Raw genomic sequence first — 24,360 nt, forward strand, 5'->3', positions numbered from 1 at the left:
GGCACAAAGTGAAGACGTACACACTAGTGAGTGGTGATCGACATAAACCAGGATTTGGCCTTTAATACTAATATTTTTATTGACTGGTATCTCAACATGTAGTGCACAATGAGTTAAGTATAAATTATCAAACAAGTTGAGTCTTGATGAGTATAGAGCTAAAGAGATGGAATGAAAAACCACTGAGACACAAAGACAGCACCAGAGGAGAGGTAGGCAGAAAGATCTGTCTGTTTAGAGGAGTTTTACAGATGTAAAGTTTGAAATGGATGTAAAGGGTGAGGTGCTTCATCATCATCATCTTCATCACCATCTCTTTAGGTGGTCCTGTTGAGACTTCTGGTCATTCTTTCATATGGTACATGATCCTAAGTGTATACGGTATGTGGTGAGTGAACGGACTAGTAGTAGTACATCCCTTGGGAAAGAGATTGGTGTTGGGAGGACTTATTCTTGTCCCACTTAGACTTGAAAGTATTGTGATGGAGCCAAGATTACTGATGAAGGGAGACTATTTAAGGAGTCGGTCACTCTCTGACTAAAAGTGTTTCTTCTCAGAGCTGTGTTGGATCTTTGTCTGAATAACTTCAGGTTATGTCCTGTAGGACTTTCATGTACGGCTGAGATGAAGTAAATCTTGGGGTCAATGTTCACAGGTTCATTCATTATCTTGTATACTTCAACCATGTCACCTCTACATGGGAGTAGGCCTACCTGCCAAGGCTTATAAGTCACGCTTGATAAGGTGAGTGCATGAGATCCGGGATCAGTTTTGTCGCGAGCTCTTTTTTGAACCTTTTCAATCTTTTCAGCATCAGCTTTAACCCTGGGATGCCAAATCACATTACCATACTTGAAAAGAGGGCAGACAAGAGCTTTGAAAAAAATTGGAGAATCTTGTGAATGTTCTCTTGATATGCCTTAGCATCTAATTGACTCTGTTCGCAGCTTTAGCAACATGTTCTTGAAAGGTTAGTTCATTGTCAATGACACCAAGGTCCTCCGTAGCAGTTTCCTGCAAAACCTAGTTGTTCATGTTGTAAGCTGTCATAGCATTACCTCTTCCTATGTGCATGACTTTGCATTTAGCTGTGTTGAAGGTGAGTTGCCAGGATTCATCCCGAGAGGTAGCACTCCGTAGCACTACTCCTTGTGATAGACTTCTGTGACACTGCCTATAAGTTAACCTGTTCCATACGGGAACCTGGTGGCCCGTGTATAAGTCTATGGGGACTTCAGAATTCAGTATGGAACGGGTTAAACTTACAGGCCTTTAGTTACTAGCATGTTAACTGTTACCGGTACCTTTCTTATGGATCGGTGTCACATTGCTCATTTTCCATTCCACTGGTAAGACTCCTTCATTCAGAGATCTCTGGAAAATGATTGCAAGGGGGTAACTGATCTCCTTGGCAATCTCCTTCAACACTCACTCTCCTCATTTACAGCTAGTTCACAGACTTAGACAACAAATTTAAATGACATTGTAAAATTGATATATAACAAGTACAGTAGTGTTCAGTAGAGAAGTAGATGTCCTACCCATGGCATTTGTCCCGTATTATAAACCACAGAGAAGCAGAAGCACCGATGATGAGTAATTCTGTGTCTTTTGGTGTTCATCAGTACCCTCCAGTCAGTCCTTTTTCCCCCAGAAACAGTCCACCTTTGGAACATTGGCCACACTCGGCTGTTAAAGGCACTGGTACATCTTTCAAATCTGCCGTAATAAAAAAGCCTTCAAATTTTGTCTACTTCTGCTTGCGCTGTAACCTCTGGTCATATTCCCTAGTGAACCTTTAGGAGAGGATCAACATAAGGTAGAGGCAATATCATGTTGATATCTTGAGTGTCCACAATGAGTAGGCCACAGATCAAGATCAACACTTGTTGAGGAGAGATATGAAAGTGTCGTGGTTTACAAAGTAAGCTTTTTTTCCATTGATGATTAAATACCACAGAGCAGAGGAAGATCCTGAATAAAGGCCTCGGATCAAGGACAAAGAAAGTCTTGCAGAATGCTGCCCTCAGGCTCTTGGATCATCACCAAGATGTCGACAAATTGCTCCAAGAGATGCAGAGGGAGACCAAGGTACTGGTATTACAGTGATAAGGGTGAAGGTAACCATATCCTAGGTATGACACCTCTATTCCTTTAAAGCTAATTACAGCTTTGGTGATGAACATAACTTTTGAAAGAAGCTGTTTATCAAATATTCTTTGGAAGTTCCAAATGATCAGGAATATTGGATGTAGTGTATGTAACAAACACTGCAAAAAGCCTCCAAAGCTGTGTCACAAATTCATATCAAACGATGGTACTGTGGGTGCTGAATATTAGTTGAGGGTTTTATTTTTGCAAATTTAACAAAGTCCCAAAGTATCCCCCCCCCCCCCCCCCCCCCCCCCCCCCCCCCCGATACGTTACCAATTAGTATGAACATGATGCAGCATGGACAGGCAGCAGCTGCACACAGTCTTACAGATGCCTGGCCTATTATACACACCTGCATGTCATGCCTACAAGTACAATTGTACATAATAAATATCATGATTATGCTGTGCAGAGCAATATTTGCATTCCTAATTGCAAATTCAATCACCGGAGAGAAGGTCATACAACTCCCAATTTGCACATTGTTATACCCATCAAATATTTAGCAACCACAGTATCTTCTTTACACCAAGCAGGTATGTATATCCAGAGTGAAGCAGAAACCATTATCACTGCAAGATCATCCTTTGTGACTTGTGACAGAAACCTTTGCAAAGCCGCCAGCAGGATGAAGGCAGATCTGATGTGTCTCCCACAGGCTCACCTTCCCAATATGGCATGTGTGGGAACATTTCACCAGATGGTGATCAATTTCAAGGTAACATACCTAGAAGTTTCTCACTCCATTATGCATCTGGCTTGACTGAAATGCATTTGTGTCTCTTCATACATATTCCTGATTCCTGTGCATTAATAGTTAAGATTGCCTTTTGAAATTGAGTATCCTATAAGATTGTGAGTGCATATGGTCTCTTCTTCATTTGACAAATAGTTAGAATTACAATCTGTCCTGAAATAGACCAATTTAGGACAAGCGTTGTTGATATCAATGTTTTTCAGTGTTTCCACAGCTACAGTAATTTTGAAGGTAAGAAGTAAGGTCTGATGAATGCCATTCATGCAGAAGCAATGTTTATGAATGTTGTGCTGAAGGCCTGATCATGAACTCATTGCAGGCATTTTTGCTTGTAAAAATGCACAGGTATTACAGACCATTAAGAGTATTTAAAGTAAGGGTATTTTTAAGTTCAATTCTCGTCATTTATACAACATTTTAGAGCATCCTTCCTTTGTTAGAGATTGCTACTGTTGCTCAAAGAATGAGTACAATGAAGGCAAGGATATAGAATGAAAACAGAAACAATGCACAAACTAAGCAGCTTGTATCTGTTTTTATGCCTCCGCAACGAAGTGGCCGGAGGCATTATGTTTTCGGGTTGTCCGTCCGTCCGTCCGTCCGTCCGTCCGTCCGTCCGTCCGTCCGTCCGTACGTCCGTACGTCTGTCCGTCCCGTTTTGTTTTTGTCGATATCTCAAGAACCGTGTGGTGGTTTTACATCAAACTTGGTATGAGAGTATATCCTTGGGGGATAATACTTTGTGTGGATTTTAGGGTCACAGGGTCAAAGGTCAAAGGTCAGGTTATTTTGTGAAAAAAAAATTGAAATTTCATGTTTTTCTCCATATCTTGCAAATGGTTCAAGGTATCTTCATGGAACTTAGTATATATGCTTGTACCGATGGGCAGTGATTATCTAGGGAAGTTGGGGGTCATGGGTCAAAGGTCAGGGGGGTCAAAGGTCAAGGTCAACTCCTCAAAATATCACTACTTTCCTTATATTTATGCAATGAATGAAGGTTTTTTTTTTTTTAACTTGATGTATACATGTATTACCCAATATATATTCTGTGGGAAGTTTCTTGCCAAAAGGTCAAAGGTCAAGTGAAAGTGCTGAATTGCACTTTTTCCTCCATATCTCAAAAGTAACTCAAGGTATCATCATGAAACTTACATATTTATGCATGTTCAACCTAACTGATTCTCTTTGGAACTGTGAGGTCAAAGGTCAAAGGCCAGGTTCAGATGATGCTATTTTCCCATTTGATACTGAAATTATACTTTTTCTCAATACCTTGAAAAATTACTCAATGCATAAACTTATAAAAGGGTCAAAAGTCAAGTAAAAATCATCAGTTCCCCAAATACCTGCACTCTGACATTTTAATCATTCATCCAATTGAACCTAGTTCTAGGAAAGTGAACATTCAGCACATTTGTGTCAAACCTGTCATTTTAATATTTTGCCAATTGTTTGAAACTGTCATCACACATTGTCAAGACATTGTACTATAGACCTATTAGGAGAACCATGCATTATGGCGGAGGCATATCAGTCGCCCTAGCGATATATCTAGTTTTTTTCTCTATTTTTCCACTTTTCTATTAAAAATGTCAGCCGGAGCTATAGTGTCATGTTTGCGGCAACAAGCAGAACTGAGTGGCATGCCTGTCTCGCTGTTGTCTGCCAAGAAGTGTGCAGAGTTCCTCAGTACTGTTGCCAGTAGCAACCAGTCGCTAGGAGACAGTCATATGATTCATGGACTCCTTACACCAGAGGCAAAGGTTAGTCTACCAGCATTGATGCAAAACGTGTTGGTGATGGAGATGTATTAGAGAAAATTATGTAAAAATCTAATTTTAGCATCAAGAAACTAGAGAAATTCATCACATCAAATGGCACTACACAGTCTTCTGATCACTTCTGCAGTTAAGTTAAGTTAAGTGACATTGTTTTCATGAAATCTGGTCAGAAGCCCCGAAATTAAAAATGGTTAAAACTCTTCTTCTCAAGAACCAGAAGTGACAGAGTTAACTTAGCACCGTGAGTAAAGACATTGGTGATTGTAGTCTCAAGTTTATTCATGGTGAATCCAGTCCTTGAAGTCCCCCAAATCTTACCAAGTTTAAAGGAAAATGCAAATTAGGATGTAAGCAATCTATGAGATAGTCGTTTTCATACTAGGTTGAAACATGTTTAGAAATACTGAATCATGTGCTAAGATTTAAAAAAGCAGTGTCTCACAGCCTCCACAACAATTTAATGCATTTGTTTCACAAGAATGCAATGTATTTGAATTAACACGAATTTCTTTTCAAGAGACAAAATGGATATATGTTTTGTGCTCTTGGATTTAATGGGGCAGGAGAGTGAAAAATTTAACCGCTTGAATATAAAGATAATGGCCAGTTCAAGAGGTGCCAGGGTTGTATGGCATTCTTTTCCACACTTCAACCATCAAAGAATATAACAGGGAAAGTATTTAGGGTTGTGTGGCATTCTTTTCCTCACTTCACCCACCAACAAATATTACAGGAAAAATATTTCCTTCCATGAGTGACCAGATCTAATTGATGGTATTTTGCATTGTTGAAATCACAGACCAAGGTGGATCAAATTTTCGATCTGATCAAATCACTGACTGAACAGAAGATCTTCCACAGAGGGCGCTTGGCAGAAGAACTCAATTCACTTACAGTAAGCCTAGCTTCAACTGCTTGTCCTTTGTGTTCTTTGTCAGTTGCTTATTTCAGAATGTGAATGTTTTATGACAGTTAACTAAAGATTTTGACAGGGACTTAAACCAACAGGTGTTGATAAAGTCAAAACATTCTTGCTTCATTTCTTGCTTAAGTTCTTGCTTAAGTTCTTTCATGGTTATTCATTGGAGTGCTCATTGATTTTCTTGGTTTCTGTGATATTTCATAATTTCCTCATGTAGATTTCAATCCAATAATTTGATTAGTACACAGACTAGCTGCAGATATGGACAGTCCCACATTTCCTTTTGATAACAGTTTACCCAAAGCACCTTGGAGTGCCCATGGAATAAATGAATAGAAATGCAGTCTGACACATTCTTTATAAGTCCCATCTCACACAAGTGCAGACAAAACTTGAGTGGATACCACAGGTGAAGTTACTGAGATCAATTTACTTTGCAGGAAACATGTAAGAAGTATGATATAACGAAAAGATATTTGCCAGGAATAAATAAGAGAACTTAAAACACTAATGATAATCCAATCTGACTTGAAGTACGGTGAAAATTTCACAATTTATTTGTCGTGCTGTGGTAATGCTTCAGCCTGTGTCATTTTCCTTTCGTTCCCTATGCCTTACTGATATTGCAGAGCAAGCAGGGACTTCCCCTTGAGTTGTTGTGGCACCTGCACAGGGAATCCCTGATGACCTTTGACCTCTATTTGACCTCACACATCAATCATCAAACTGTTCTGGATGGTCTGGCTGGGGACATTGCAAGTATATGGGAGGGAAGCTGGGAGAGGGGTGCGAATGCTGAGAAATGTGACTTCCTGCAGCAAATGACAATTGGTAAGAGCTCTGATACCAATAAGATACGAATATTGTATCAACCATACTCATTTCCTTTTAATTTTTGTGATATTATAGTAGACTTATAAAGAAAGGTGGTATAGCGATAGTATACAAATATGCACAGGTGAGAGGACGTTAGTGGAGATGCAGAGCACTGGAGGGTATTTACAATGGTGTATGCGCCTATTGCATGTCGCACAACATTGTGAGTACCTGAGAGTGTGCTGCATCTCCACTAACACCACAAACTTAAACCTGTGCACTATTTGTTTTATAAAATGGTTCTATGAACTATTTATATAATATGGACTGCTATGGCCTTGAAGGGGATACAACATTTATTGCGCGAACTAGAATTGTATCGCCCGAGTCGAAGACGAGCACAATACAATTCTAGTGAGGGCAATTAATGTCGTATCCCCCGAAAGTAGACAGTCCATATCATTGTTATCACCCATTTTAGGCATCTTGAGCAGTAACTTAAATCATTACAATGTAAACTTCCTGATTTACAGTAGCAAATTTCCACTCGACGCCAGGTCGAACCCTACACCACTGTGCTCAACTATATACACCTACATGCATGCACACAATCCCTATGAGGTACGCGGTGCGCGTAACAGCCAGCTCACACAGTCGCAGGGAGCGATCGTCCTCTATTTTTATGTGCTAACGTATGGGAATTTGCCCTCTGTCGTGAAACTCGGGTATGCTGTGCACATAATAGCCAGCGCGCACAGTCAGACGCACGCCTACACACGGTGCAGCGATTGTCCCCTAATTTTACGTGTTCTTTGCCCTTCATTGCAAAACCTCTCCCTGAGAAACTCTCATCAACAGTAAATTTTCATCACCGAGAGCTCAAGTGCGTGGATGCTAGCGGTTTGTGCATATTTTCTCTTGGTGATTGACTGGAGTGTTTGCATTTAAAGTTAATGGTGAAACCCAGAAGAAGAAAAATACCCACTAATATTGCCCGCTGGAAACTGTTGGTTTCCTGACCACTTAAAACACCAACTACAATTGCCCAGTAAAACTATGTGATATAGGTAATAATCTTTTTTATTTACCTTCATAGGTGAATATCAGTCAGCTACATGAAGAAGTTGCTCAAAAGCCAAGATGTCCGAAGAAATGTTCCAAACACACTGTATATGAACTTTTACATTTTTATTCAAAGCATGTGTAGAGTTGCATCGTAGTGAAACTTTACCCCTTATTGTTTTTGGTGATGATGCCCCCTTTTCATACACAAAAAGCTTCTTCTTTTTTTTTGTTTGATGGCCTGCTATATGGTCTGTCCTAGCCTTATTTCGTGAAGGATTTTGTTCATATTTCCAGATAGAATTTCATTGTAGTCAAAACAGGCTATGTTTTATGGCAGAGATTTTGCAGCAACCTGGGGATACAGTTTCCATTGCATGACAACAGGCATTTCTAGTCATTGTTGTTGTAAGCAAAGGCATCAGCACCATTATCTTCACTTTATTTGTCTATATGATCTTGATAGCACTAGCTCACGACTCATATATAGGCCTCTCCTGTACACAGCCTAGGGTGTGTTTCGGTCCCAAGTTTACCGTTGTGAACTCTTTTGCTTTCCTACATATGTCTTTCTCCTCAGACACCCTCGTTTGTTTCATTCAACTTGTCCATCATGAAAAGATTGCACCTTCTTCTTCAAGCGATGTGCCTGAAGTTAGAGGGATTTGTGAGGTGAGTTGAATGTTATCACTTCTGAGTCAGTGCTCTTAAGAGTAAATGTTTCCGTGTTTGATTATATATTTTGGAAATTTGGCACAGTGACAGCAAAGATGTTCAATTTTCACCCATTCACTTTTGAACAAAACTGCATAATTGTTACAGGCTATTAGTGTCAGGGCTTAATTTCATCAAAATGTGGAAGTGGAGAGTATTGATATACACACTATTTCACTGAAATATTCAGCAAAATAATAGTAATTATTGATTTACATTATTTGTACAACATTTGTTCATGGGTAAAGTATTACAGGTGTAAGATTGTATGCAAAATATCATAAAAACCAGAATTGAGTGTTAATTGTTAAGATAAGCTAAAACATGGGCAAATGGGACAGCATGCATGTTATTTGCTTATGGTATGCAGAGATATGTTATTAGACAAACTGTAGAACCAGGTTAGCATTTTTGATATTCTGTAAATAGATTTGAATTTGCTAGAAAAGAAGCATGTAACTTTCAATGATGTGATAATTAAAGGATTAAAGTGGGTATTGTCACAGATTAGTTTGAAATTTTTTTTTTGTCTGTCTTTCTCCCTCCACCCCTTCTTTCTCATTCTCTTCTTTTCTCTTCCTTTCATTTTCGTCTGGAATTTGCAGTGTGCTGAAAGGATTCTTGAGCAAGTCTTCACAAGTGAGCATGCATGCATTTCATCTGTCACAACAAAATACAGGAAAGACGTATTGATTCAGCTGTATCAGTATCGTGTCGGCCAGCTGTTTTGAAATTTCTTACGATTCCTTTTGCTTTCAAAAAGCTTGTTATAATGACCAAGGATGACCTCCCAAGCTCCTCATGATGTTTTGATGGCAAAGATAGAATATTTAACCTATCAAAGTTGAGATATGTTTTGGTGAATTGCAATGCAAATATCATTAGTAATTGCCTTTCCTCCAAGGAAGTTTCAAATAGTTTGATGCTGCTCTCTTCCTTTGGTATGAGTATTTGAAGAAATGTTGATGTATTCATTGTGTATTTAACATGAATGTGCCAGAGTGAGAGTACTGTAGGTGGACTTATGTCAAGTTACCAAAGTTGTTAGAGCATTTCAAGCACCAAAATTGCCTGAATTTGCAAGACTATTCTAATTTCAAATGCTTGTTGTAAATTTTGTCCACAGACTAAAACAAGAATGAAATAGACATATCTTGCATATGCACATTCATTAATGGATATCTGTTAACTTATGCGAAAAATTTCATGAAAAGAAATGCAATCAAAATTTGCATAATCTATGAACTAAATCCAACCTACTGCTGTGAATTTAGTGTGTTCACAGGGCACTTGATTATTATCTTTTGCATTATTTTGTACATTGATCCTACTTAAATTATTCTGGAGTAAGCATTCTTGATATTTTGAAACAAATTGGAAATAAGGTCAATCAGGCTTTTTCCCCCTAATGTTTAACCCGTTGAGGAAGAGTCCCGAGTATACTCGGGCAGGGGTCTATGGGATATGCATGTTGTAGCAAAATCAGTCCGTTGTCAAGAGGTTGAATGTTTTGACAGTGAATGTAGATTGTAATAGGATACTGTATCATGTGTTTAGACTGGCAGTATGTAGAGGATACAGTAGTGACATATTGTGAAGTGATTATAACAAGTATGCATTGTCTTGACACATTTCATATCGTCTCACGACAAATGAGTAACTGAATTCTGTGAAGGAAAGTAAATGCTCAGTTGGAGAAGGTATCTACAGCTTTTGTGTCATTTTTCATTTATGATAAACATTTCTGGTCAGTTTCCCTTTGTTTACATTTATTATGTATTCAAAAAGTTGCATCACTTTGGTGATCCTTGACATTTGTACTCAAGTTGATTTCTATCCTTTGGAATAATTTCAGGTTTATGGAAGCTTCTGACCATACATGCATTGGGAATTTAGCAGTTTCTGAGATGGAACACAGTACATGTTGTACTAGTAAGGGCTTTCCATTGCTCTGTCAGTAAGAGCCCTGGTCTAGCAGTCCAGATGTATCAGGTTTGAATCCAATAGATTTTCTTTGTTCACTTTTCATTTGTGTTGCATGCATTTCTGGTAAGTTTCCCTTTCTTTGCATCAAACACTTTTGATCACACAGGAGTGTTCCAGGCTGCATGTAAGCAGGGTGGTGAGCCCCCGAGCCACGAGGGTGTTCTTCCGATGTCGAGACTCCAGACCCTGCTCCCGATGGAGAGCTGTCGCCTTTTTGCCTCTCGTCACATCACTCAGCTCCTCAGCCACAAAACAGGCAGCTCAGGTAAAAGTAGCTGAAGTCAGAACCTCAGCAAAGTTGCATTTTTGGGTATCATCTTCATATTATCACAATTCTTACTTTGACTACGTGACGGTAATTACCATTCACCCTTTTGTTAATTTGCCACACCACAGTTTGTTCCACTGTGCAATATATTAAATAATGCTAAATATAGGGAAATTGCTCACAGAGTATAGTAGCCAGCTTTTAAAATCATGTGGCCCGTTACTCCTTAAATTCACCATCTTTGAAGGAAAACAAAGCAAAACAAACAAAAAGGAAGAAATACAATAAAAGTGTTTTTCTCTGTGAATATGAATAAGTCACAACCAGAATATGTCTTACAGCATTGTGCAATAATGAGCTGGAAAATACATTTTTAATGGTAAGAGTTACAATGTTTTTTCCTGTTAATGATTTTTGTGAAATTAATTTGAGAGATACAAGGGGAAACGCACATAATTAGAATAAATGATTTCAGTTGCTTAAAAAAATACAGATTTCTCAAAATGCTTTGCTTGTATGATACTGAATGTTCAGATATCCTTCGTGCCAGCCAGTCAACAAGGTCTAAGCACTGCCAGTAACAACAGAGAAATTAAACATTTGTACCTACCATCACATGTCAATGTTTTTATTACTTTAAACTTTTTATAAAAGTAATAGTGAAAATGGATAGAAAGGATGAGATTTATATTAGCCTTGACGGATATTTTTACGACTTTGCAGCAGTCACTGATACGTTCGGTCAGCAGCATGAGTGGACCTTTGCCAAAGCATCACCATACGTGGTTAGCCTCTTCCGACAGCTGCTGTTAGCTTTACATGAAAGTGATGCAGTGGGACTATTAAGGAGAGCGCTGGAACAAGAACAGGTACAGGCAGACAAAACCATGTCAGTTGTGCTTGTATCATTCTCTTATATCATGTAGAATCATTGAATATTGAATGAAGTTAGACATACTCTTGGACTGTTGCATAACAGCTCATTCATATTGGGAGCAATGGTATAATATCATATCAGGGATGCCAAGTTCAAAAAAAAATTAATCATGACTCGGCATCTCGGCATGCAAATGTGCGCGCGAGCGAGGGTGTGGGAGGGGTTCCCCCCCCCCCACCCCCGTGGCCTCCCACGGTAGGGAGCTTTTTCAATTTTTAGCTCTTAATGGTGCGATCAGGTGCATACTTTAGTGACTATTTTTTACTTATTTTGAAAGACAAAAGGGAAATATACCTTCAATTGCAACTATCACTTAAATCTTTTGAGCTATGCTCATTATTATAGGCCCAAGTTGCAGACTTCGCCCGATGCGTTAGAAAAATGGGTGTCATGCGTGAGATCGTGAGATGGCCCCTAAATGCTTGAGTCTCACACAGAATGCGTGAGACTTGGTAGCTCTGTCATATAAATCGATCATCTGCAATGTGGTAGGGGTGATCTGGGGGTCCAGTGTCATGCTTTGAGTTTTACATCCCAGGGTTTCTAACCATGAGCGAGAGTTTGGAGTGAGACACTGTGAGGATGTGAGTGACCAAACCTCATTGATCAAAGTGACGGTGGTTGTGGTGGGGGGGGGGGGGGGGGGGCAGTTGGGAATGGTGTGGAAGGGGAGCCCTAACCCTAACCCACACCCCCCCCCCCCCCCCTTTCAACTGGAGGGAGCTTTGCCAACTTAACATTTTAAATGGTACACTCTGGTGAATACTTCAGTAAAAATTTCAATGCATGCATAGAGAGAGTGTGCCTGTGGGAAAGTCTTGAAAGTTTGGGCTTGGGCATTCTGAAAGTTCAGATTGTCAGGGATTTGGCGGGCATTTTCTTGTTCAACTCCTGTTTTGAGGGTTCTGCGTGAGAATTCTTTCATCAGAGTGAGACAGTTAAAATTTGGTAAGAGAGATGGCAGCCCTGACATCCTCAAGACAAAAAGTTTCAGAGGGAACCGCCTCTCACTTGATGGATGATATTCATCGTCTTCACTTGAGTTTGGAATGCGGTGTGTCTACTGGAGCTCAAGAACCGCTGTAGAAATTGGGTTCAACGATATAAGATACCAGTAATTTGATGAATCAGGATATGAAATGTCAATTAATTATACCTCCGCCAAGGGAGGAGGTAATGTTTTCATTTATTACCATTTGTTTGTTTGTCCGTGTGCAAAATAACTAAAATAGTTGCGAAGGGATTTGGATGAACTTGCAGGAAAGTTTGAGAATGACACAATGAACCGATGATTAGATTTTGGGAGTGATTTGGAAATTTTTATGGCTTTTATGAAGGATTTTTGGTATTTTGGCAGGTAGGGTCAATGAACTTCGGAGTTCAAGCTGGGTATTTTGAGGTTTTCATACGTGCACTTACGTGTGTGCTCTAGTTTCTGCGCTGCTAGGGCGAGGCGTGCCGTGCAGCTGAGGGTTTATGATGTAACAAAATGCTTCTACGAATGTATATTGGGAATTCGGGCGATTTTTAGCATGCATGCGTATGGGTGGAAATCACCGATCTCTATGGAAGAACAAGATTATTGGTGGAAACTAGCCGCTTGGCAGGGGTCTGCCCGCGCAGAGTGCTTCTCCAGTTTCTAATAGTCTCCTGGTGTTGATAAACTTTCCAAACCTACAGCAGAGTTTACTCTCTGGTCAGTGGCAGCTGTTGCCATAGTTACTCTCTGTTGTCTTTATGTCACACAGGTCAACTGGAAGTCAACTTTGATCTACACTTCAACAGTTTTGATCTACTTTCCTCAAGCTCAAGAACTGATCAGATGTGAGTTTCTTGTTTCCATATCCCACAGAGTACCTTTCCGAGATTATGTACAGTTGACTCTCATTATAACGAAGTCCTCGGGACCGGCAGTTTGTTTGTTTGTTTTTTTTGTTATATCGAAATTTTGATATAACCGAATAAATAAACAATGAAAATGCATAGAGGGGAAAATGTTGTGGCCTGAATATTTACTTTGTTGTAACCGGAATTTCATTATAACCATGTTCGTTATAACGGGAGTGCACTGTGTTGCTATTTGTCAGAGAGAATGATGTATCAAGAAGCAACTTGATAAAATGTCGGCAAGTTGTAGATAAGGACTTTTCCTTGTCATGAGTAGATTTTTTGTGGCTTTATTGTGTAAAGTTCAGTTTTGATTTGGTATAGGGGATGTATAAATTTGTAAAATCATGTCCTCTTATGTGTCATGTTATAGAGACAGTATAAGAGAAGAGAAGCTCACGTTGTTTGTGAGGGGAAGCAGATGGACAAAATGATTTAAAATGAACATTTGTTGGTATAAGGCAAAGTTACTTGCTGCCACTTTGAAGGGCATAGTAGAAGGCATTTATAAAAAATCATTATGAAATGGTGATGTGGATCCTAGTCAAATGATTGGCTAAGAGCTATCATGTGACCAGTCTTTTCTTTTGGCTAAAGACCCACTTGGCTTCGCCTTGTGCATTTCTGACAGTTCCAAAGTTATCATTTTGTGGATATTTCTAATGCCCTGTGTGATATACCTTATTTGCATTCTATTGTCTGCAAAATGACCAATGGTTATTATTCTGCATTTTGTCTCATACCGGATAATCTTTCTGATTATCACATTCATTTTAAACACATACTCTGTCTCCTGATTTTCCTATAATGTTTAATATTTCTTGTAAGCATCTCAGTCTGTTCCTTCTGATTAACAGGCTGATTTTGGTATAAAATGCATTTCCCATAGACATCTGCCGGAGTATACTCGAGACTAGTCTTCAATGCGTTAAAGTCTCTTTTCCTGCTTGTTAGACATGCTTTTTAATGTTAACAGCCTGGCATATCTCACATCATTCTTTCTGCTACCATGTCTTCTGCTCATGCAGCATGCATTCAGGAATTTGTTGAGCAAGCCCTGGGGAGCTATGAAGAGGGACCCCTCATCTCTGCTTTCCTATTGGTCAGACAAGCAGCCAATGAAGGGCCTCATGTCTTTCCACCGTATGCCTCGTGGTTTAAGGTAGTGTGGTTATTTCAGTCAAGTTTCTGTGTTCTGTTTTCAGTTTCTGTATTCCTTGCAGTAATATCCCTGGCAGTAGGGTCAAATGATTGTGGTTGCAGCTAGTCAATAAATAGTGATGGAATAGTAAGATTACAGATATTTTTGTATATGATTATCCGAGATGAGTTGTGGTAAGACATCAGTTTCTCAGCAATATCCCTCTGATGGTCCCCATGGAAGAATGCAGTAACTATCACTGCCAAATTTTGATGTTCTTCTTCTTTTCTTCTCCTCCTCCTCCTCCCACTCCTCCTCCACTTTCTTCTCCTCCTCAAAGAAAAAGTTACTTTCCAGCAAAGGGCACTAGCAAATCGTGATAACAGAGTATATTTCATCACAATGTCTGTCTTTTACTTGACTGGGTAGAATTCCCATGAGATGTTGCAGGATATCGACCCGAAATTCTGTTGGCTTGTTTTGAAGTGTTCCTGTCGACTTTTAACTGATTGTTTTCCTCTGTCTTTCTTATCTCAGGAGACGTTTGCCTCTGGACCATCATCAACAAACAAGAAAGCATTCTCCTTCCTCCTAGAATTCCTCACCAACCTCGTGCCTCATGAGATGGCATCTTCTCTACGGGTAGGTTTGGTGTTTTGTTCTCTTGACACTCTTTTTCTCTCCATGAGGATGCAGCTAGTTCATTCGATAGTGCTACCATAAACCTTTTCCCCTCATTTACTTCACCGTACAAACCTTCAAGCAACATATAGTTCATTCTAGTTTGCCAGCTTGTTCAGTTCAGTTCAGTTCATTTCAGTTTGGTTTGGTTGGTTTGGGTTGGGTTGGGTTCAGTTCGGTTTGGTTTGGTTCAGTTCAGCTCAGTTCAGTTCAGTTCAGTTCAGTTCAGTTCAGTTCAGTTCAGTTCAGTTCAGTTCAGTTCAGTGTAACATTGGTTTGTTCAGGAATTAGCACAAGACATACACTTATCACTTTATGTGCCATGTTGCATGCCCAACTCAGTCGACGGCATGCCAAGTTCGCATATTTTGCTCAAACACACAAACCTGCCCAAACCAATCAATAACATACCATATGCCACAGTAAACTGAAAGCGCTTCTCGCGATTCCAGTCCTGTCACATAAAGCTTGCATTTTGTGTGGTGAGTGACGATGAAGCAGTATTCGCTAGTGGATTTGCTAGTAAATGTTTCTGTCACTGTTTGTGTACAAATGTCTTGGCTTTACAATAGTGTAGCTACTGGGCATTTGAAAGAAAAATCATCATAGATTTGTCACACAATTACCATCTAAGCAAAGCTTGGCAGTCTTACAACTCTATTCATTATGTATCCGTAGTAACAAAAATCTATAAAGGTTACATACATTTGAAAAACAAAATGTTTTCTCAAAGCATGACTATGCTGCTGTTTCAGAATAATGTGGCACACAGGGGGTTTGCACCATGGCACATAAAGAGTTAACCCTCTATATGTGCCTAGGCAGTTTTAGCCAAACATGTCAGGCTTTTTCATCAGCATGCAATAATCCCTCCAAACTTCACCTGGTGGATTAGCAAGCCCACTCAGGTGTAGCACTGTGCCTTGGTCCAACAGGGATTATGGATGACATGGTGACACAATAGGGATTAGGGGAGTTGGCTAATCTGTAATCAATGATAATTAATTTCTATACATCTCTACCAATTGGTGCAGAAAGTGCTCCAATCAGCAAACAATAATACATGATTGACACACAGACACTGAAATATTGATTGTTTGAAATCATTTCTAACAAAGAGAACTCTGTAATTGTTTAGATCAAATTGCAGGATTTTAAAGACCTAAAAGAATGCACAAAAAAAGAAAAAAAATCTCTGCAGACATCGGGATACACTCGATGATATATGATGAAAAGAAATGTCTGACTTTTAACTAATCAATGGCACTGATCATGCAGGCAAACAGTTACCATAATCACTTGAAGAATAGTACAAAGTTTTACATGTGATGAACATGGGTTCCTTCCGTATGTTAATCTATCATTTTGTTATATTTATTTGCATTTGTGTGTGTTTGTACCGGGGTATGTTTTTATGTTTCTGCACATACTGTACCTGGAGGCATGCCATTTGTCAGTTTGTCTTGAATTCAGTCTGTCTGTGTCTATCTTGAGTTTATTCCATCCATAGGAGGCTATTGCCTCGTATTGGAAGAAAAGTTGTCTGGCACCAAGCACTTATGCTCTCATCCTTATTTTTTTGTTATTGTTGGGTCTTTTTCAGGCACATATTCAAAATCCACCCACAGCACCAGCCAAGTGCCAGGACATACTCAGAGATTACCTGATGTTGGCCAAAACCAGACTGTCAGATCTCAATGTGAGTTTTCAATGAATTTATGGCTCGGACACCCCAGTCTTTAAAGTTAGTCCTGAATGAATTGATACTATAGACACCACAATCCTTAAAGTTAGTCATGAATTCATTGATACCACAAACACCCCAATCCTTAAAGTTAGTAATGGAATCATTAATACTGCAGTCACACAGATGTCACAGTTAGTCATTATTCAATTTATAACGTAGATACTAAAGCTTAAAAGGTAGTAATGTATTCAATGATACTGCAATATCCCTAGTCTCAAAGTTAGTCATAAACTAAGTGTTATTATACATTTGTACCATGAATACCTTAGTCTCATAGTTAGTCACAAATCTATTGTTATCACAGATGCTCCAATCTCAAAGTTAGTAATTCATTGATACAACAAACAATGAAACGTCAGAGAAGGTAGTGAAACCATTGGTATGAAAATCACTGAGATCCCCAAGTAGTCATGAACACAGTGATACCATCGTAATATCAAAATTAGTCATGGATTAATTGATACCACAAACATTTCAGTCAAAAAGGTTAGTCATGAGTGTGTTGGTACTGCAGACACTTTCCCTTTTGCCCCAAAGTGCTTCGTATGATCCAGTCATATATTCTTGATCTCAGAACAATATTACTGATAGTATTTTTTGTGGGAATTTATTTCCTGATAATAACTGTTCCCAGAATAACTTTACTGATACTAACACGCCTCAAGCTAAACGGAAGGCAGAGGAGAACTGAAGTGGAGAAATTTAATGAGCTTCATAACAATCACAACAACAAAGCAGTTTCTGGTAGAGCATTTTTATATCATTTTCCTTGTAATAGTTGGTTAAGAGTTGGTTGCAGACATGTAATTTGTTACATGCATTGACATTAAACCATAGGAAATTTCACTCATGAGGCATATTTTCATCAGATCAAGGATCAAACTGATGGACTATTTTGTGATCTAGGAAAGTATCCCGATATCACAAATTTTAATCTTTATCAGCTCGAAAACAGCCTGCCTGGGAAATTAGCCCGAAGTTGGTGCATGCATACTTTGCATCATGACTCGGCCCGTTCAGCCACAGAACTCTACATAAAGTTGTATGGTCTTGATGTGCGGTGCAAATGATGGGATCAAGAAAATTTCAAGCTGATGGAGACGGCACCCAAATAGCATGCTATTTCACAAATTGGTGCGCCATTTTACAAACTAGACCAAGATTTTTTTGGAAATTCTCCCGATCAAAAGCACGCTATTAGCATCTTTTTGCACAAATAGCGGGTTCATTTGACATCGGGGTCATTTCCTAACCACAAAATAGCGCAATATTTTGAAATGTTGGTCTGAGGAAGACAGGCCTATTATGATCTCTTGTAATTTGATCTCTGCTGGTGGTCGTGAATTAGGAGCTTTTCAAGCCATTCTTGTGCTTGGTTGTCAAAATATGAGTATCAACACAACAAGGAACACAACAACTGATGCCTCACATTCTTTGATATTATGCATCATTTGTTTGCAGGAACCTTGGCAGTCTACTGTAGCGGGTCGTGTTGGCAAGTTTGGGACTGGCGTGCAAAGTCTAAAGGTACATTGGATGTCTGTGTTGCATGCATAGCTTGCTGTACAATAAGTTCAAGTTTCAGATTATATATCTAGAAACATTTCTTTCGACATGGATTGTAAATGTCCAGGTGATTCCAGCAACCTATGGGGGGTAAATCCAGACATTGAAATTCTAGTGATGTAGCTGCTGGTGTTCTGATCGGTGTATATGCCAAAATTCTAAAGAAGAAATAGTCATCACCATTAACTGTATGACAAAAATAACTTTCAATCCGTGTAAAACGAACTTGTGATTAGAGTTTAATTCAGATAATCAAAGAAAAGACAAAGTGAGTTTGTCTCATTTCTGTTTGTCTGTCTGTGTGTGACCTCAGCCAAGAGATCAGGCTCTCATGGATGTAGACGTGGCTGTGGATTCCTTCGAGAACAATGGAAGAATACCTCCCAATGTCTTGGAGGCAAGGTAACTTGTTGAGAATCTCGTGGAATTCACCCGATCATGGTAGACTAGTCAGGTTTTGTCACACATTAAAATTAGCAGTATACTTTTTGTTGTAACATTTCCTTTTAACCCGTTGAGGATGAGTCCCGAGTATACTCTGGCAGGTATCTATGGGAAATGCGTGTTGTAGCAAAGTCAATCCGTCCTCAATGGGTTAGGAGTGACTTGCTGCCGGTATTCTATGCAGTGATCTACTGAACAGATTTTCAGTATTGTTAATCATAAATGGCAATATTAAGCTGAAGTTCTCAAACATAATATAACATGTGAAGTAAACGTGTGAAATAAGAAGTGCCACCTATATCTATGTATCTGGACAAAGCCATAGGAGATTAACATCAGTTTCAAATTGGGTGCAAATATGAAATTCAAAGTGATTTTATGGTGTTGGCCCTAATTTATTTATGAGGACTTCATCATAACAGGAGTTACCTGTACAGAGTGGTCTATATTCCTCATGGAACAAGAATTCACACTACTTTGTATAATTATCATTGCACTCTGTACTAGTTCTCCCTTACTGTTCTTATTCCAGCATTTTCAAGAAACCTTACTACGTGGCACACTTTCTTCCTGCTCTCCTTACTCCAAGAATGGTGAGTTTTCAGTGAGATGGGTAGACTCCCATGTTTGCTGTTTTTCATCAAGCGTCAGTTAGTACTGTGGAGTAAGGATTAGGATTTTGTGTCAGATTGGGGTCGTGGGATTCAGGACTAGAGGGGGGATTTAGGATTTAGATTTTGGTTAATTGACATGTGAGATAACTGATCTTGTCAGAATGATGCAACTAACAAATACGTTGTAGGGGTGTAGACCAAATAGGACCAAGCCATTTGATAAAGAATATGTGGAGGAAGTGGGGTTCTCTCTAGTGGACCTGTGAATGTAGTCACAGTAGAATGGTTGAATCAATGAAAAGTAAAATCCATCTTGAGAAAGCTCTCATTATAGTCTGTTTATTGTACACATGGTGTTATTGTTCTCTGCAAACTCATCCGATATCTGCCAAAAGTTTGTCTTGTGATGGCAATAGGTATCAAAATATTTGTGTGTGATTACAGTCCAAATTATTTACAAATTCAGAGTGAGAATTGACTCTTCTGTGTTCACATATGTTCTCATAAAATTTCATTGCATTAGCACACATCATCTCTTCTCTTAGTCCCCATGCAATAAGTTTTACAGATGCCAGTTACATGTCTTCATGAACAGAAATTTTGCAATGAATGTACTGTGTGACTTGAAAGTTGTCATTTGAGACTGCACTATACACTCATTTCTATTCAAGAATCTTGCTCTGTTTTGTAGCTAAATGAGAATACCTGATTTAAACGAGGATGTCAGTCTGCCATGTTACATTACATTTACAGTCCTCATTATGATGTGCAACTTTATTAACTCTTCTTTTCATCTTGACAATTTCATGTCAACAGAAAATATGTGGAGATATGCACCTCTGCTATTTAAATGTGAGCTCTTTATGTGAAGCAAAACAGCATGACAACCCAATCTATTCTCATTCTTGTTTTCTTCTCTCTCTTTTTTTCAAAGCTGCCTGACATTGCAGATGGAAAGATGAAGTTGATTGAGGCAATGAAGAGGCAAGTCGGAAAATCCCTGCAGTAAAATTTACCCCCCCCCCCCCAAAAAAAAAAAGAAGAAAAGATGTTTGTGCATGACCTTGGTTAACCCATTGAACACTAGTCCCAAGTATAATAAGAAATGTGATAATGAGAAATGTGTTTTATAGCAAAATCAGATCGTATTCAATGGGTTAATATGAGGAGTCTGTCCTCCTTCATAAAAAAAGTCTTTATGTTAAGTCTTATGAAGGATAAATGACATTAACCCTCCTATCATAACTATGTAATGGGAGGAATTACTGCATGCATGATATTTCATGAGGATTGTGTAATGCTTTTCTTCCGTACTTTTGTTTAAATGAAGGGTTTTTGTAGAGCACTTTACTATCTACATTGTGTTTTGGACACCATGTACTATAAAGAAGACTTCCTTACTTTGTTTCAATGAAGAGTTTATGAAGAGCAATTTACTGTCTGTAGTTAGTTGTGGACACCATGTACTGAGAAGACTTTTGACAATCTGGAATTGACATGAAAGACATTACTACTAGAATTTGTGATGGGGAAAGAGGGCTAGTGCAAAGTGAGTGTGTGGCTATTGTACTGAATCAAGTCTCTTCTTTGTCTGACTGGGGATCTCTTTAATACAGTGCTAACAAGATTCCAAACAGTGTCTACCGTCAGTACGAGGAGGCCTGTGCCAAGGAACTCAATGAACTCCTGGATGGTAGGTTGTGATTTGATTTGATATGATTTGATTTGATTTGATTTATTCTCTGTATGGCACTGCTTTACAATTACATCAATTTCCAATGGTTTCAATAAATATTGTTTATGCAAACATGACATTATACAGAATACTTGTTTTGTACAATTTAAAAAAAAAAAAAAAAAAAAAAAAAATATATATATATATATATATATATATATATATATATATATATATATATATATATATATATGTTGATAAGGTAGTCCACGTGTTGGCAAGATAAAAAGATAAGTAACAAAACTGCAACAAAGTTCATGCTGTATTCACCAACGGTTTATTTCTTCACACAAATTTTTGAGCGTCTCGCCGCCCTTTCTCAAGTGTTGATACTGAGAGAACAATAACAAAATTAAGCCATAACAATATATTGCAACCGTGTTACCAAGGATGCACGCTTTAACGCATCAATAGGCCTATAGTTAACTTGTCGAGCTACACTTTGTCTGAAGGGGAGGAGAGCGTACTTGGTCTCGGTATGTCTTTCTGCCCTACCAGGCGACTCGATAAAGTACAACTGTGCGCCGATACTTTTCACTTCACACAAAAAATCCGCCGAACCGAACTCCGCGCTGCAAACAGGTGCCCAAAATCTGAGACAGTAGCAGAAGAAGAAGAAGCGTCGCAACCTAGGCCGACGAGGAAACTAGTCTATCAAAAGCGACGCCCTGCTGTCCCCAGCGGAAGAAACCCCTTCATCGACTCGTTTGTGAGCAATGTGGAGAGACACCTCGACAAGCTGCTGAAGGAGACTGAACGGGAACCTCATCGAACATATCACGGAAGCAGCAAGACGCCATCTGATCCCTGCGCGACAACGCTGACATCACGATTAAGCCTGCTGACAAAGGGGGAGCCGTCACCATCCAGGATACAGCGGACTACATCACCGAGGTGGAAAGACAACTGTCCGACACTAGACTCCACAAGAAGCTTGACAGTGACCCTACGAGCTTGTTCACGAAGGAAGCTGAGACTCTTTTGTAATAACCTGAAACACATCGATAAGAGAGAAGCGAAACAACTTGTACCAAGTAAGCCGGTAACTAGTAGATTTTACACATTACCTAAGATCCATAAACTTCCGATGATGGTAGCAAATGCCACTGACAAAAATGCTGAAGATTTGGAAACTTCCAAAATTACTGAGTTATCGAGAGAACATAAGATCATTCCGCCTGGACGGCCAATTGTTTCCAGTTTAGGTTCACTTACTGAACCGATGTCAGCTTTCATTGATAAGTATCTACAAGGGGTCTTACATATCATCGAGAGCTATGTAAAAGATACCAATGATTTTCTTAATAGACTCGACAACATTCAGCTTCCTCTAAATTGCACTCTAGTCACTTTGGATGTCGTCAGTCTGTACACAAACATACCTCACTCCGATGGGGTTAATGCACTGCGTAGATTTTTGACCAAACACGACCCTTCTTCTGACATGCCCATAGAAGACATTAGTCGTCTTGCCCAGTTCATCTTGAAACATAATTACTTCACATTTGATGATGAATACTTTCTACAAACTCAGGGTACTGCCATGGGTACAAAATTTGCGCCAGCATATGCCAGTATTTTTATGGCAGTACTCAAGGAAGAATTCCTCTCGAAAGAAACTCTAAAACCTAGCATGTTGGTCCGCTATATTGACGACATTTTTCTCATTTGGCCCCATACTGACGAACAGCTGTCGGAGTTCCACTCCAAGCTCAACATGGTTCACCCCGACATCAAATTTACTATGGACAGCTCTAGGTCAGAAGTACACTTTCTTGATGTGACTATCCGCAAAGAAGGAGGGAAGCTGAACACGTCTGTTTACCACAAACCTACAGACAGACAGACGTATCTTAAGTACAACAGCTTCCATCCTAATCATATTAAGAGATCAATTGTGTACAGTCAAATGCTCCGCTACAGACGAATCATTTCTGATCACATGGAATTTCTGGATGCGTCTTTGAAGCTGGGGCAAAAATTCGTTGCAGCGGGGTACCCGTTAGACATTGTGCAAGCAGGGAGGGACCGCGCGATTGCAAAAAGACGCTCATCCTTACTACATTACGATAATCTCAAACCCAAAGACTCACACACACGCAAAGTTTTTGTAACAACATATCATCCCACATCACAACAGTTCATGAAGGAAGTGAGGAAAGAATGGCCTACGCTCAAACAAGTCCAATCGGTAGCCCCTGAGTTAACAGCACATCCCATACATGCACAACGACAGCCACGCAACCTGAAAAGTTTGCTTACACAATCACAAGTCAACAGAACAATCAGACCAACTGGAAATCATAAATGTGGAAACAAATGATGTCAGATATGCGCTCACCTAATCAGGCGCGCCGGAAGCAGTTTTGGATTGGGGGGGCAAACATTGGAGGGGGCTCAAGATTAGACCATGCATATGTTACACAATATACACATACACACACACACACACGCACACACATCTATTATATATATATATATATATATATATATATATATATATATATATATATATATAAATGGGTCGAAACATGGGGGGAACCATAAAGTAATTTTGACGGTCTGTATGCTTGTGCGTGTGTGGGTGAGCAATAATGGGACTACAATACATTACGGAATGTGATACATTCAACAACGCAGTCATTGAGGAACATTGTAAGTTTTCCTTACATGGATTATGGAATGACGGTGTGAAACGATCGACAAATTATATACTGTCAGCATCATAAGGATGTGGTGAATGGCATAACAATAAAATGCGAGCGAGCGAAGCGAGCGAGCTTGAGAATTTTGATATTCTACAGTTCCAAACTGGAGTTTTAATTGTAGCTACATATTTCGCTTTGGAAATAAATGGGGGCGCATCGGGCGCAACTTTGGCAATTACTGGCAGCAACATTAGGAGAATGGCATAACGATTCAATGCGAGCGAGCAAAGCGAGCGAGCTTGAGAATTTTGACATACAGTCCAAAAACTCCCGTTTGTAGCTATATCTTTCGCTTTGGAAATTAAGGGGGGGGGGGCCATCGGGCGCAACTGCTGGCAATTACTGGCAGTAACGTTAGGAGAGTGGCATAACGATTCAATTCGAGCGAGCGAAGCGAGCGAGCTTGAAAATTTTGACATGTTACAGTCCAAAAACT

At 39.3% G+C, this 24,360-nt stretch overlaps 1 protein-coding gene across 1 annotated transcript in view; it reads left to right on the forward strand.

The window, feature by feature from the left end:
* The first annotated feature begins 958 nt into the window (after positions 1–958).
* Positions 959–24,360, forward strand: part of LOC139735464 (Fanconi anemia group A protein homolog) — a 46,093-nt gene continuing 22,691 nt past the window's right edge. Inside the window, exons 1-19 of the mRNA XM_071646220.1 lie at positions 959–971; positions 1,962–2,092; positions 2,759–2,873; positions 4,512–4,678; positions 5,496–5,591; positions 6,248–6,449; positions 8,077–8,168; positions 8,816–8,849; positions 10,303–10,461; positions 11,191–11,333; positions 13,150–13,225; positions 14,317–14,450; positions 14,967–15,071; positions 16,714–16,809; positions 18,319–18,384; positions 18,737–18,825; positions 19,400–19,460; positions 20,416–20,465; positions 21,098–21,174. Coding sequence (XP_071502321.1) covers positions 959–971; positions 1,962–2,092; positions 2,759–2,873; positions 4,512–4,678; positions 5,496–5,591; positions 6,248–6,449; positions 8,077–8,168; positions 8,816–8,849; positions 10,303–10,461; positions 11,191–11,333; positions 13,150–13,225; positions 14,317–14,450; positions 14,967–15,071; positions 16,714–16,809; positions 18,319–18,384; positions 18,737–18,825; positions 19,400–19,460; positions 20,416–20,465; positions 21,098–21,174 — 1,906 coding nt within the window. The remainder of the gene's footprint in view (positions 972–1,961; positions 2,093–2,758; positions 2,874–4,511; positions 4,679–5,495; positions 5,592–6,247; positions 6,450–8,076; positions 8,169–8,815; positions 8,850–10,302; positions 10,462–11,190; positions 11,334–13,149; positions 13,226–14,316; positions 14,451–14,966; positions 15,072–16,713; positions 16,810–18,318; positions 18,385–18,736; positions 18,826–19,399; positions 19,461–20,415; positions 20,466–21,097; positions 21,175–24,360) is intronic.

This window comes from Diadema antillarum, unplaced genomic scaffold (genome assembly GCF_040938485.1).
Source record: "Diadema antillarum isolate AM-2024a unplaced genomic scaffold, OU_Dant_1.0 seq00000581_RagTag, whole genome shotgun sequence".
Taxonomy (NCBI): Eukaryota; Metazoa; Echinodermata; class Echinoidea; order Diadematoida; family Diadematidae; genus Diadema; species Diadema antillarum.